At 40.1% G+C, this 16,083-nt stretch overlaps 1 protein-coding gene across 1 annotated transcript in view; it reads left to right on the top strand.

Annotated features, from left to right (window-relative positions):
• The window catches only part of LHFPL1 (LHFPL tetraspan subfamily member 1), a 48,304-nt gene extending 33,519 nt beyond the window's left edge, over positions 1-14,785 (top strand). The window contains exon 3 of the mRNA XM_068962965.1: positions 14,604-14,785. Within this exon, the coding sequence (XP_068819066.1) occupies positions 14,604-14,785 (182 nt within the window). The remainder of the gene's footprint in view (positions 1-14,603) is intronic.
• The last annotated feature ends 1,298 nt before the right edge of the window (positions 14,786-16,083 follow it).

The following is a 16,083-nucleotide window of genomic DNA, read 5'->3' as shown; positions in this document are numbered from 1 at the left end:
TCACTGCCTCCTTTGATATCTCTCTAGTCCTTCTCCTCTCAAACTACTCCTTGGAATTCCAAAGGAAACTTGGGTATCTCTCTGTAGCTGAGGGTCTTTCCCTCAGGGCCAGTGTAGGCAGCCTGATTTGATATGATGAAGGCTATGAAAGCCCCAGACATCCTGTGTAGCTCACATCTATGCCATCCCTCTGCTCTGGGTACTGAGGTTGAGAGCTACGCTGGTTCCCACAGCAGGTCCTTCGACATCCTGCAGTCACTCCTTCCCTTATTTTGCCTACCTAAGGCTTGAGCAGTGTTTTTCACATTTCCTGGTTATTGGACTAAATTAGACCAAAAAAAAAAAAAAAAACCCCACAACAAACAACAGCTGTTAATATGGTTCTCTTTACATTCTTCATCAACCACTTCCCAACATTCTGACTCCATGACTTGCTGGAATTTGTATTTTCTCTTTGCACAGGATTTCAGTCCTCTCTCTACACCCTGGAGCTGCTTGTATTTTCAAAGCAAATTTATTCCTTCTTCCCCTACCTTAAGGCTTACCTCCATCAGCTTCTCCTCTACCACACTAACATCTAGGTCTTTTTCCCACTGATCTCAAGTCACAAGCAAGTCTTTTCCTGAAGTATTAGCTCTCAGAACTTGACTTTTGCCAACTCTTGTGTCAAATCAAGGGCTTCCCAGGTGGCGCTTGTCATAAAGAACCGGACCTGCCAATGCAGGAGACATGAGACGTGGTTCGGTCCCTGGGTTGGGAAGATCTCCTGGAGTAGGAAATGGCACCCCACTTCAGTATTGTTGCCTGGAAAATTCCATAGGCAGAGGAGCTTGGTGAGCTACAGTCTATGGGGCTGTAAAGAGTTGGACAGCATTGAGCACATATGCACGTGTAAACAAAGAAGGCAATGGCACCCCACTCCAGTACTCTTGCCTGGAAAATCCCATGGACAGAGGAGCCTGGTAGGCTGCAATCCATAGGGTCGCTAAGAGTCGGACACGACTGGGCGACTTCACTTTCACTTTCCACTTTCATGCATTGGAGAAGGAAATGGCAACCCACTCCAGTGTTCTTGCCTGGAGAATCCCAGGGACAGGGGAGCCTGGTGGGCTGCCGTCTATGCGGTCGCGCAGAGTCAGACATGACTGAAGCGACTTAGCAGCAGCAGCAGCAGCACGTGTGAAATCAAAACTTAATGTATCTATAAATTCCATTCCATTTCATTTAGCTCTCATCAGTTTTCAAGGTGTTAGTGGTTGCTATATTCTTTCTATATCTCTGCTTCTCTGTCTCCTCCTCCAGCCTTTTAGGAGCCTAGCATCTGATCCAATGATTCTAAAAGGGAAGACTTGAGAAACTGAAAAGACAGACTTCCCTCAGTCTTTCTCTCTCATTTTATTAAGACTTTAATAAATAAGTTTTACTTCACAGCAACATTGAGGGGAAGGTACAGAGATTTTCTATATACTATCTGCTCCCACACATGCATAGTTTCCCCCATGATCAACACCCCTACCAGAGTGGTACATTTGTTACAACTGATGAAGCTACACTGACACAACATAATCACCCAGAGCCCATGTTTGAACACTATGGTTCATTCCTAGTATTGTACCTTCTATGAGTTTGGGCAAATGTATAATGATGTGCATCCATCATTATTTTGGGTTGACCAAAAAGTTCATTTGGGAAAACATCTTCCAGGAAAAAACTTGAATGAACATTTTGGCCAACCCAATAGTATTCTACAGAATATTTCACTGCTCTATCTTCTGTTATCAAAAAAAGCAGAGACATTACTTTACTGACAAAGGCCTGTCTAGTCAAAGCTATGGTTTTTCGAGTAGTCATGTATGGATGTGAGAGTTGGACTATAAAGAAAGCTGAGTGCCAAAGAATTGATGCTTTTTAACTGTGGTATTAGAGAAGACTCCTGAGAGTGCCTTGGAATGCAAGGAGATGCAACCAGTCCATCCTAAAGGAGATTAATCCTGAATATTCATTGGAAGGGCCGATATTGAAGCTGAAACACCAATACTTTGGCCACCTGATGCAAAGAACTGACTCATTTGAAAAGACCCTGATCCTGGGAAAGAGTGAAGGCAGGAAGAGAAGTGTACGACAGAGGATGAGTTTGTTGGATGGCATCACTGACTCAATGGACATGAGTTTGAGTAAACTCTGGGAGTTGGTGATGGACAGGGAGGCCTGGTGTGCTGCGGTCCATGGGGTTGCAAAGAGTTGGACACGACTGAGTGATTGAACTGAACTGAACTAAGCAATCCTCTGTGCTCTGCATAGTCATTCCCACACTCCTGCAACTCATGGCAACCACTGATCCTTTTCCTGTCTCCATCTTTTCTCCTTTTCCAGAAGGTCATATAGTTGGAATTGTACACTATGTAGTCTTTGGGGAATGGCTTCTTTCACTTAGTGATATGCATTTAAGGTTTTCCCACATCTTTTCATGCCTTGAAAGCTCATTTCTTTTCAGCACTGAATAATAGTCCATTGTTGGGATGTACCACAGTTTGCTTATCCATTTACCTAATGAAGGACATGTTGTTTGCTTCCAAGTTTTGGCAATGATGGATAAAGTTGCTGTAAACATCTGTGTGCAGGTTCTTCTGTGGCTGTAAGTTTTCAACTCCTTTGGGTAAATACCAAGTAGTGTGATTGCTGGATCATATGGTATGAATATGTTTAGTTTTGTAAGAAACTAACTATCTTCCAAAGTGGGCACATTCTCTTTTTATGGCTTTCTTCTCTTCCTCCAAGGAAGACTCTTTTCTTTGGATTACTTCACTGGCATTGTTGGCTTTCAAGCTGGAACTACAACCATGCCCTCTGCAGAGAAATATTCTCCATCAGACTCATTCCTACTCTTATTCCCAACTCTGACACCCACACCACTGTTGGGCCCCATGAAAAGCATTAGCTTATGGCTAACGCTTCCCACTTGCTCATCATGAACCATTGACATTTGGCCAGACACCAAGTCCCTGAAAAGCATAGGACTAGATCTCTAGGGAGGAGGGTCAGTTTAAGTAGCAGACAATGGTGACTTGTTCTCTAAACAGTGGAGATGTAATAATATAACTTAATGCTGAATCAAAGGAAATAGTCAAACTCCAAACCAATTTGATTTGCAGCTTGGAATAAAAGGCAACTTTTCTTGATTTAAATGTCAGGCCCACTGCTGAGTGATGATTTAATAACTCTTATGAGGGATCTTGTCACAGCAAATTCAACACTGGAATAGAATGACTCACAGAGAGGGTGTTAGAAATGATACAGAAGAGCACAAAAAGAAACAGGCTTATCTCAAGGCTTATCTAGAAGCTTTGCATAAAGCTAATTTGCAGTTAGGACCTCTTCTCTAGCCCTATCCTGCCACCCAGTCTTTCATGTCACAGATAACTACCCATGTATGTAGATACAATCCCCAGGTGTGATGTCAACTCACTGCAGTATTTTCTGGGGACACAGGTCCTTGAACAGTTCCAGCATGCAGGCTCGGTCCATGCATTCAGGCTGAAAGGCTAGGCGCCTGTGAGCCTGGCTATTTCTGAAGGTGATCTCAAAAATTCATCTCGTCCTATTGCTCTATCTTTACAAAGGTACTTAATTATTTTCTCCCATTTTAAGAGTGAGAGAGCTGAGATCCTATAGGGTTAAGAGATTTCTTCAAAGACTTCAGTTTCTTGACTCTCAGGGAATCAGTAGATCCTTCTCAATACCATATGAGATCTCTCTCCTTGACCTTCCCCAGCTTCCCTGGGCTAGCACACTAGAATGCTCAAGGCTGACCAGGCCCCAGTTTCAGCCAGCTTGCCAGGTCAGTGAGGAACCATGCATAGCTGTTCTTAAGGAAGAAGAATCCATTCTTCTGGGGTAATCTTTCAGTCATCAAGATTCATTTCAGAGGTAATACAAAGTATAAAATTGTGGTGTTTGCCTCGATGACAGTTGCTCCATCTTGAAAATATGAACATTTTTGTCCAGATGATTCTTTGTGGTGGGAGGCTGCTTTGCGTCTTGTTGGATGTGTTGCAGCATCCATGGCCTCTGGTTAACTGGCCTCTGCCTATAGCACAGGATTACTTCCAGTCCCTTTTACACAGAGCTTTTAGGTTAATCTCCCAAAATGTAATTCTAACTCAGTGGTTCTTAGTACCTCCACCCCTGGGCACATGGCCAAGTCTGTCAATATTTTTGGTTTTCACAGTTCAGTGGAGCAGGGATAAGTTGAAGACATCTAGTAGGTAGAGGCCAGGGTGTTACAATTCACAGAACAACACTACCCACCCCCATTACAACAAAAGCCTAAGATGCCAATAGTGCCAAGGATGAGAAACTTTGTTCTATCATATCATTATCTGATCAGAAATTACCATTGTTCTCCACTCCAGAGTCATGATCCTTCCTTGTCTAGATTCAGCTCATTATTTGCCATCTACAGCTTCTTTTCTGAAATGACTCTGAATGGAGTGCTGTTTCCGAACCATGTGGTCTGCATTCTCACTTGTATAACTTTGCTCACCAACCTCTCCTCCTGCCCAGAATGCCCACTCCTCATGACTAAAGTCTTGTTGAAATGCTAGCTACTCTATAAAACCCTACCTGAACCTAAATCCTCTCAGCTACAAGTAATTCTTTCCCTGGATATTATGTACATTTTTTACTTGTATGTCTCTCAAAACATTTATCATATTCATAATAGAATGGAAAATTTGAATTGGAAGCTGCCTTTAGAAATGTCTCCAGTAAAATTCCCTTCACTTTAGTAAAAGGAAATTGAGACCAAGAACAGTGAATTAATTAGGTGAAGGTATCATGCATGTGTGTGTGTGCTAAGTTGCTTCAGTCGTGTCCGACTCTTTGCAACCCTATGGACTACAGCCCGCCAGGCCCCTCTCTCCATGGGATTCTACAGGAAAGAATACTGGAGTGGGTTGCCATGCCCTCCTCCAGGGGATCTTCCTGACATCTCTTGCATTGGCAGGTGGGTTCTTTACCACTAGCGCCGCCTGGGAAGCCCAAAGGTATACTTTCTCATAAAACTTGGGCCATAATAACTTGTATTGTTGATTCCACTCTCCTGGCATGGTTGAAACGGATAACCATGGACTTAGTCCTGGCATTCAAATTTCAACTCTGACCCTTGTAAGTTGGTAAAGTAATTAAGTTTCTGAGATTACTAAATCTTCAGCTTTAAATGGAGATAATCATGGCTGTTGTGAGAATCAAATGAGATGATGTATTCAAAATGTATGGCACATAGTAGATACTTAATAAATATTTGTCAGATGAATAGAAGGATCAACTGTATTTTAAGAAATAGAATTTAGGGATTGGTGATGTTCCATGGGGCTTCACTAAAAGATGATTGGAGGTAAAGTGTGGTAGCTTATTCCCACGGCTTCCTACTTTTACATCCTTCCACAGAAAACACGAGTTCTTCTGTAGGCCATGAGACCAGTGTCCAAGCTTTCTGTGGAGTATGTGAATAATGACAGCATCTCTCAACTTGGAAATGTAGTTCTTAAAAGGTTTGCTCTTTCCCCTCGTTTGCAATGCTAATGTTTTAACCTCTCTGTTCCCTCAGGTAGATGACAGGTAGGATTGTCGGGAGAGGATTGGATAGGAGATATATTTCTTCTATTTCTCTTTGATTTCCTGTGTGATAGCAGCCTTGGGCTTAGATGCTGTTCAGTGGCTTAACTGGCATCTCTGTGAGAGGAAATTCTGCACTTCAGGTGGCCATGGGGGCACTTTGGTGTTGGCTTTTAGCCCAGGGATACCTGATTCTGACTTGGCTTCAATAAGGTTTATTAAGACCTTTCTAGCTAGCTCTTCACTCTGGAGCTGCCCACTGTGTCAGCTTTCTTCCTGCTTAGGGCTTTGGAGTAATGGCATGCTATGCATTTATTCCTTTCATTTACAGAAACAAGTCTTTCCCTGGCCCCAGGGTGCATGGACCTAATAGAAAAAGCTCTGCCCCTCCAATGGGGGTGGGAGTGACCAGACAGGAAACTGAAGCAGCAGCTTGAGACATCTGATGCCTGCCTAGACTAGATTGGAAGGATTACAGAGAGGAGGAAACTCTCCAAAAGTGGCCCCTCCACAAAGCTGGCTCCTGCCTACTCTGTCATGTGAGCACAGGAGATTTTCATTTGAGGGGTTAGGAAAGAAGCTCTGGTGAGTGAGTCTACTGCAAATTGACACAGGATCCCCCTCTGTACGGTTTACAGATTAAGGGTCCTGGAAGAGGCTTTTGGGAGGATGAGAAAAACAATAGAGGGCAGAGAACCAAATTGAAAGTAAAGATACTTGATCTGGATCCCTGCCTGTACCTGCTGTTTCTGAGAGAGTTTCTAAAGGCTTTAAATTGAGCCTCAAAGTCCTGTCTGTGAAATAGGTACAATATAGCCTGTAGCCTTCCTTGTAAGGATGGCAAAACTGGAAGGTTTGCCCTTCTCTAGAATTTTCACTCTGTGAAACCCTAAGTATATAAAACCTCCTACTTTTACTGAGTGACTGAGTGAGTGAAAAAGTGTGTCTAAAGGAAAGTGTGACAAGGTTGGAGTGGGGGATCCAGATCTATTGTCTGCTTGCCTCCAGATGTTATTTTTCACTTTACTCTTCCCAGAGTTCTACTGTCATTGTTCACGTTGCAGTTACTCAGAAAGTTGGATTCCTTTCTTCTCTTTCACATTCAGAGTTGAGCTCTGAAGAATGATTGAACATTGACTACACAGAGTGGTGGGAAGTGTATATGTATGTATGCACATGCAATAAGCATTTTAGGCAAAAGGAACAGAATGCGCTTATGCTTTATAGTACATTCCAGAAACAAATAAAATCGCTGGTTTTGTCATTTTAATTCAAAGTTTAAGTCATAGTTTTGGGTGTTGAGGGTTGAAAATGCAAATATATCTATCTTTGAAGTATTGTTAGGCTAAATCATACTGAGCATCCACTGTTGACAAAGCATGGGGGGCATTATCAAAAAAGAAACAAATACATTTACTCTGTTGAGCCAACAATCTGGAATGAGGTAAAGAGTAAATGAAAAATACATGATATGAAAATATTTATTCCAACATTTTATCTAACAGATATACTTATGTAAGTGCTATATAGATAAATTCCTGGAGGGCTACCTGGTTGAGGTGACTTGAGCTCACTGGGGTTAGCCAGGGAAGATTTCCTGGAGGTGCTGAATCCTGAAGAGTATTTTTAGGAAGATATGAATTGGTGAATAAAAGGAAAGAAGCTGTTTATAGCAAGAGAGACAGCATGAGTGATGCCTTGGTGGTAGAAAGATTATTTCTAAGGTGGGAAATTAGGGATAAATTAGCCTGGCCCTAATGGAAAAGCAAAGCAGCCTAACTTGGGGGTATCTTAGACTCTTTATATAACATGCCAACCAGACAAGAAAAACAAAGAAAATTAAGAGTCAGTGGGAACCATGTGAAAATAAATAATTGGTTATTGAAAAATAAATTGTCATGAGGGGAGATCGATCAAGATGGTGAAGTGAGAGGACTTGGGGACCACATCCTCCCCGTAAAAACATCAAAAATGTATTATGTGTGGAACAAGTCTCACTGAAAATCATCTGGAAACTGGCAGAAGGACTCCTGCACAAGCAAGTCTATATGAAAGATACATAAGTAATTTGATAGGAAGGAAGAAAAGGACCTGAGTCCCTGGGAAGGGAGAATGCAAGGATGGAGACAGTGAGAGTTACAGATTGGGTCCCCAGTCCTGGGGTCCTATGTATAGGAGACAAGCCATTTTGGCTGGTTGGAAAACCACAGGGATTATTGAAGGGTGGTGGAGTAGGGTTGTGGGACGCCTGAACTCTGCTCATGTGCTTGTGTACACATGCTTGCTTGCTCCATAGGCAGGGCATAGAGAGCTCTTCTCTGGTGACTGCCCAGTTTCCCATGAATGTCTTGCTGTGCCCCAGCCCAAACCAAGAAAACGCTCCAGGCTTACTCACTCCACATCACAATGCAGCACTGGATCTGGGGCAGCCACAACCAAGGAGAAGACTCAACCATGGGATACAGAGGTGATCGGTTCCTAGGGCAAAGTCTCGGTAGAATAGCAGTGGCTATCATGGGTGCTTATTCAAGCAGTGTATCAGAAGCAGCCGAGACCTCTGAGGATTCCACTATAGCTCAATCCCCAATTTACACTGAGAATTCACATGGGCCCTGCCTGCCTTGTGATATGGCATGGTAACATGGGTGGCAGAGGTTGGAGCAGTAGTCAGCTATGAGGAACAAAGGGATCTTGCATCTGAGGCTTTGAGCAGAGAGGAAACAGTTTCAGTCGTCCGTATAGGCAGCTTATTGGAGACAGTTTGAATCACTGTCTGCAGCTGACTTGAGCAGAGAGGCCCCCTTACTTTAGCACTCTCCATCTCTGGGACAAGGGTCCTGGTTTAGGGAGAGGGGAAAATACATGCATAAAGGCAACAGAGTCAGCTTGAGCTCAGACTTCAGAGCTTTTCCTCCAGCAAGATGGGATCAGATCCAATCTTTGACAGAGTGGTAACAGCCACTGAGCAGAAGTCCCACCTCACACTGGCTCCAGCTCTAGCCCCTCCATTTCCAGCCCAAACACATGGAAGTGAAACAACATGCTACTAAAAAATCAACGAGTTAATGAAGAAACCAAAGAGGAAGTCAGAAAATACTTGAGACAAATGAAAATTGAAACACAACACATCAAAATCTATGAGATTCAGCAAAAGCAGTTCTAAGAGGGAAGTTTATAACAACAAAGGCCTTCCTTAAGAAAAAAATAAATCTTGAATAAACAACCTAACCTAAGGAATTAGAAAAAAAGAACAACAACAACAACAACAACAAACCAAAGTCAGTAGAAGAAAGAAAATAAAGATCAGAGAGAAAATAAAGATAAAAAAATAGAAAAGATCAATGAAACCAAGATCTGTTTTTTAAAAAGATAAACAAAATTGATAAACTTTCACCTAGCATCACCAATAAGAAAGGAGAGAAGGCCCAAGTAAACAAAATAAGAAATGAAAGAGGAGAAATAATAACCGCTACCACAGAGATACAAAAAATAATGAGAATACTAGGAATAGTTATATGCCAACAAATTAGGCAGACTAGAAGAAAGAAAATTTCTAGAAACATAGACTCTGCCAAGATTGGATCAAGGAGAAATAGATAATTTGAACCAACTGATCACTAGTAGTCAAATTGAATTTGTAATTTCAAAAATCCTCCCTGTAAACAAAAATCCAGAACTAGATGGTTTTATATGGGAATTCTACCAAACATATGAAAAGATGATACTTACCCTTCTGAAACTATTCAAAAAAAATTGAAAAGGAAGGAATACTCCCAGATTTATTCTATGAGGCCACCATTACTCTTCCCTGGTGGCTCAGATGGTAAAGAATCCGCCTGCAATGCAAAAGATCTGGGTTTGATCCCTGGGTCAAGAAGATCCCCTGGAGAAGGGAATGGCTACTTACTCCAGTATTCTTGCTTGGAGCATTCCATGAATAGAGGAGCCTGGCAGGCTACAGTCCATGGGGTTGCAGAGTCAGATGCAACTGAACAACTAACACTTTCATTTTACCATTACTCTTATACCAAAAGCAAACAAAGATACTGCAAAAACAGAAAATTACAGGCTAATATGTTTGATGAACATAGATGAAAACATCCTCAACACAATATTAGCAAACCAAATTCAACAAAATATAAAAAGTATCATATACCATGATCATGTGGGATTTATTCCAGGGAAGCAAGAATGCTTCAGTATTTACAAATCAATCAATGTGATACACAGATTAATAAAATAAAAAGTCACATGATTATTACATGATTAATAGATGCAGGAAAAAATTTTTGACAAAATTCAATATCCATTCATGATAAAAACCCTCATCACAATGGGTATAGAGTGAATGTATCTGAGTATAAAAAAGACCAGTTACAGCAAACCTACAGCTAACTTATGCTCACTCATCAGTGAAAAGCTGAAATCCTTTCCTCTAAATTCAGGAAGATGACAGTGATGCCCAATCTTGCCATTTCTATTTAACATGGTATTGGAAGTGCTAGCCATAGTAACTAGACAAGAAAAAGAAAAAGCATCCAAATTGAAATGAAGAAGTAAAACTGTCACTTTTTACAGATGACACAATACAACATATAAATAAACCTAAAGTATTCACCAAAAAACTATTAGAACTAATAAATTCTGTAGGATTGCAGGATATAAGATTAATATACAGAAGTCTGTTGCTTTCCTATACATTGTTAATGAACTATCAGAAAAATAAAGTTAAAAAAATCCACTTTAAAATCACATCAAAAATAATAAAATTCTTAGGAACAGACTTAACCAAAGAGGTGAAAAACCTATACTCTGAAAGCTATAAAACATTGATGAAGGAAACTGAAGTGATACAAAGAAATGGAAAAGCTAGCTCATGCTCTTGGATTAGGAGGCTTAATATTGCTAAAATGGCTATACAACAGAAAGAAAGAAATCTACAGATTTAATGCAATCCCTCTGTTCGGCTCAGTCGCTCAGTTATGTCCGACTCTTTGTGACTCATGAATCGCAGCACGCCAGGCCTCCCTGTCCATCACCAACTCCTGGAGTTCACTCAGACTCACGTCCATCAAGTCAGTGATGCCATCCAGCCATCTCATCCTCGGTTGTCCCCTTCTCCTCCTGCCCCCAATCCCTCCCAGCATCAGTCTTTTCCAATGAGTCAACTCTTTGCATGAGGTGGCCAAAGTACTGGAGTTTCAGCTTTAGCATCATTCCTTCCAAAGAAATCCCAGGGCTGATCTCCTTCAGAATGGACTGGCTGGATCTCCTTGCAGTCCAAGGGACTCTCAAGAGTCTTCTCCAACACCACAGTTCAAAAGCATCAATTCTTTGGTGCTCAGCCTTCTTCACAGTCTAACTCTCACATCCATACATGACCACAGGAAAAACCATAGCCTTGAATAGACGGACCTTAGTCAGCAAAGCAATGTCTCTGCTTTTTAATATGCTCTCTAGGTTGGTCATAACTTTTCTTCCAAAGAGTAAGCGTCTTTTAATCCCTAAATATTAAAACACTAACCCTAATAAAATACTCATAATATTTGTCACCAAGCTAGAACAAATAATCCTAAAATTCATGTAGAGCCATAAAATACTCAAAATTGCCAAAGCAATCTTGAGAAAAAAAAGAACAACTAGAGGTATAACCCTTCCAGATTTCAGACTATACTACAAAGCTGCAATAATCAAAATAGCATAGTACTTGCACAAAAACAGACAGATTAATAGAACAGAATAGAGTGCCCAGAAATAAACCTACACACTATGGTCAATTAATTCATGACAAAGGAGACAAGAATATACAATGGAAAAAAACCAGTCTTTCCAATAAGTGGTGCCTGAAAAATTGGACAGCTATGTATAAAGCCGTAATATTTCTTCATACCACATACAAAAATAAACTTAAAATAGATTAAGAATCTAAATGTAAGACCCAAAACCACAAAATTGCTAGGAGAGAACATAGGCAGAACACTCTTTGACATAAATTGTAGCATTGCCTTTTTTGGGTGTCTGTCTTCCAAGGCAAAAGAAATAAAAGCAATAATAAACAAATGGGACCTAATTAAACTTAAAAGCTTTTGCACAGCAAAATAAACTATCAACAAAATAAAAAGAGAACCTGTGAAATGGAGGAAAATGCTTGCAAATAACATGACCTACTGTGATTAATACCCAAAATATTAAAAAATAGCTCATACAAGTTAATATTGTAAAAACAAACAACCAATTTAAAATTGGACAGAAGATGGTGTTGGGAGGGAGGAGGGAGGGGGGTTCAGGATGGGGAACACGTGTACACCTGTGGCAGATTCATGTTGATGTGTAGCAAAACCAATACAATATTGTAAAGTAAAATAATAATAATAATAATAAATAAATAAAAATAAAATAAAATATACAGTACTATATGTAAAATAGATAACCAACAAGGACCTACTTTATGGCACAGGGAACTATAGTCAATACCTGCTAATGACCTATGATGGAAAATAATCTAAAAGAATATTTATATATATAAAACTGAATCACTTTGCTGTATACCTGAAACTAATATGACATTGTAAATCAACTATATTTCAATAAAAAAATAAATAAAATTGGACAGAAGATATGAATAGAGATTTTCCCAAAGAAGATATACAGATGGCCAACAGGTACATGAAAAGGTACTCAATATTACTAATTATCATAAATTCAAGTCAAACCAATGAGAGATCACCTCACACATGTCAGAATGGTTATCATCAAAAAGCCTACAAATAACAAATGTTGGTAAGGACATGGAGAAAAGGGAACACTGTACATTGTTGGTGGGAATATCAATTGCTGTAGACATTATGAAAAACTGTTTGGAGAGTTCTCATAAAATGACTGTATGGTCTAACAATTCCACTCCTGTGTATAGATCAGGAAAACATGAAAACACTAATTCAAAAAGATACATGCATCCCAATGTTCATAACAGCATTATTTACCATAAAAAGCATATGAAAGCAACCCAAATGTCCATCAACAGATGAAAGGATAAAGAAGATGTGGTGTATATATGTGTGTGTATATATATATATATATATATATATATATACATACATATATATATATATATACATACATACATGTGTATATATATATATATATATATACATACATATATATATATATATATATACATACATACATATATATATATATAAAAGTTTGTTCAGGTTTTTCCATATGATGTTATGGAAAAACCCAAACAAACATTTTGGCCAACCCAATGCAATGGACTATTACTCTGTCATAAAAATATTGATAATGTAATTCTGCCATTTGCAGCTATATGAATGGATCTAGAGAATATTATGCTTAGTGATTTGTCAAACAGAGAAAGACAAGTACTGTATGATATCACTTATATGTGGAATTTAAAAATATAGTACAAACGAATGTATATGGCAAAATAGAAACAGATTCACTGATATGGAATAGAAACTTCATTACCAGTGGGACTAGGAAAGGGGGGCATGACAAGATAGGGGTATAGGATTAAGAGATACACACTACTGTGTATAAAATAGAGAAGTAACAAGGATATATTGTATAGCACAGTGAATTATAGCCATTGCCTTATAATAAATTTTAATGGAAGTATAATCTGTAAGAGCTTCCCTAGCTCAGGTGGTAAAGAATCTGCCTGCAATGCGGGAGACCTGGGCTCAATCCCTGGGTTTGGGTTCAATCCTTGAATTGGGAAGATCCCCGGGAGAAGGGAATGGCAACCCACTCCAGTATTCTTGCCTGGAGAATCCCATGGACAGAGAAGCCTGTTGGGCTACAGTCCATGGGGTCTCAAAGAGTCGGACATGATTGAGTGACTAACACTATAATTTGTAAAAGTACTGAACCACAATGCTGTACATGTAAAACTAATATAATCTTGTAAATCAACTATACTTCAATTAATACATATAAATTGCCCTGAAAATCAGTCTTGACATCACCACTGACTGACTATAGTCAGGACTTGCTTTCTATAGGACTGTGATATAGGTGAAAGCCCCCTTTTTTTTCCCCTCAGGATTCCTTTGCCATTTTGTATTACTGGGCATCTACTCCAATTTCTGGAGTCCTATTTGCTTAAGCACTTGATTTCAGCAGTTACTTATTACTCTGATCCCTTGTGATATAATAGCTCTCTTTCTTTGGGCATTGACTTTTTCTGATGGATCTCTGAAAAAACTCAAATACTTCAAAGGAAAGAATCTACCTGTGCTAGAATAAATGATGGGTGTGGTGGATGTTTGTGAACAGGTGACTTTTCCCATTATCCTTCAGACTGAAATTACCCCTTAGAAGACTGGCCTTGATTCCAGTGCATATTTCTTCCCTGGATGTTGAAAGATTAGGTTAGAATAGAGACACATGGCATGGAGCAAGTAATTTGATTTTGCCTGCAAATTTCCCCATGATACAGGATATAGTTCTTTGAAAACAGTTCATGCAGTGTAGTATATCAGTGTGGTTAAAAGTGTGAAGCTGCAGAGTTAGGAGGAGCAAGTGTTTATATCCTGATTCTACCACTTCCTATCTGTGTGATTTTCCACAAACCTGTGCCTAGGTTGCCTCATCTTGTATAAAATAGGTAGGGATAATAAGAGTACCTAACTCCTATAGTTACTATTATGTTCATTGAGATATATGTCTAAAGAACTTAACATAGTTCTTGACACTTGATCAAGTTGTTCTTGTCATCATTGTTATTAGCATCACCACCACTGCCATTACCCACACCACCCCCATTCTGTTACAGATGTGTAACAAAACAACATTTTACAACCTCTTGCTAAAGCTAATACCAGCCATCAGCAAAGGAAGAAAGAGAAAAGAGTGAGCCTAGTCTCATTCACTGTTCCCTACTCTCACTTTAACCTGAACATCTCCAAGAGAATGTATGCGAAGACAGTCTAACCCTTATGTCTCTATCCCTGTTTCCACAGGTACCTGTCAGCTTGGCTGGGCCTATTACTGTGCTGGAGGTGGCGCAGCTGCAGCCATGTTGATTTGCACCTGGCTCTCTTGCTTTGCTGGAAGAAACCCCAAGCCTGTCATGTTGGTGAAGAGCATCATGAGGAACACCAATTCTTATACCATGGAGCTTGACCACTGCCTCAAACCTTGAGATTTGGCAGAATTGGAGAGGGTGGGAAAGAGGAGGGAAGGGAGCCTTGAAAGGAAGTACTAAGACTAGGCCAGTTGCTACCCACTTGCCAGTCATGTAACACAGTGTTTGTATGCTTTTTAACTCATCATTCATTTTCACTTTGCCTTAAATCAGTGGGTCAGTGGCTATTTACAAAATTCACCAAGGACAATAATTCTCTCAAATGTTTATCTAGCTGGTGAGTACCCACTGGCCTCCAAGTCCCAAAGTGCCCTTTAATACAAAATAATAAGAAAGATCCTCAGTTGAAAGCTGTACAATCAAGCAGTTCTTCAGAATTCTGCATCTTCTGTCACTTACCCCAAAGCTTAAAGGTTGGATAAAAACACTTATGGGCTTTCCAGGTGGCTCAGCAGTAAAGAATCCACCTGCAATGCAGGAGACATGGGTTCAATCATCCCTGAATTGGGAAGATTTCCCTGGAGAATGGCATGGCAACCAACTCCAGTATTCTTGCCTAGGAAATCCCATGGACAGAGGAGGCTGGCAGGCTGCAGTCCATAGGGTCACAAAAGAGTCAGATTCAACTTAGTGACCAAACAACAGCATCAATAGCAACAACAAAAACACTAGTGCAGGGAGGAGCCATTAGATGAACAGGGCTGGTTCCTACTGCTCCATTCTTTTGGTCCTCCCTTGATATTTGTTGCCTTCTGCAAACATCTATGAAGCGCCCCTGCCCAATTTTTTATGCCTCTCTCATGATTGTGCCTTGACTCTTCCTCTTTTTCCTTGCTTCTCTTCCTTTCTGGTTGTGACGAAGCTTGTGGGGAGAGCAACTGCCAGTGGAAAAAAACAGTAATCAAGGATGCTTGCATGTAGCCTAAGATTCCTTCCTCATTATGCTTCAGAAAATATTCATAAGAGTTCATTTTGTGTTCTGGCCGGGTGACTGGCATTAAAATAGTGGCAAGTATTCCCTCGTCTCTTATAGATACAGAAATGGTTTTCATCAGATGTTCTGAGCAGAGACTAGCATTTGTTGTGTGTTCAATAAATACTAATTCAAAATGATGATGACAAGGATGTTTCTGCTGGTTCCTTATAGAAATTCTTACTAGAGTTCATTTTCACTGACAAGGAAATCCACAGTGGCCTTTTGCCCCTATAGTCATTCCCAGCATGATACATGTTTCTCTGCCTGTTTCAAAGACTTTCAAGTGCTTTCCCTTCCATCTGGGGTGAATTAGACATAAAAGAACACAGTCCTGATGTCACCTAGGGCTGATGTATTTTTAGGCCTGGCCTCCATCCCA

The sequence above is a fragment of the Capricornis sumatraensis genome, chromosome X (genome assembly GCF_032405125.1).
Source record: "Capricornis sumatraensis isolate serow.1 chromosome X, serow.2, whole genome shotgun sequence".
Lineage (NCBI taxonomy): Eukaryota > Metazoa > Chordata > Mammalia > Artiodactyla > Bovidae > Capricornis > Capricornis sumatraensis.
The sequence above is the reverse complement of the archived record's forward strand: the minus strand, read 5'-3'. Positions and strand labels throughout refer to the sequence as shown.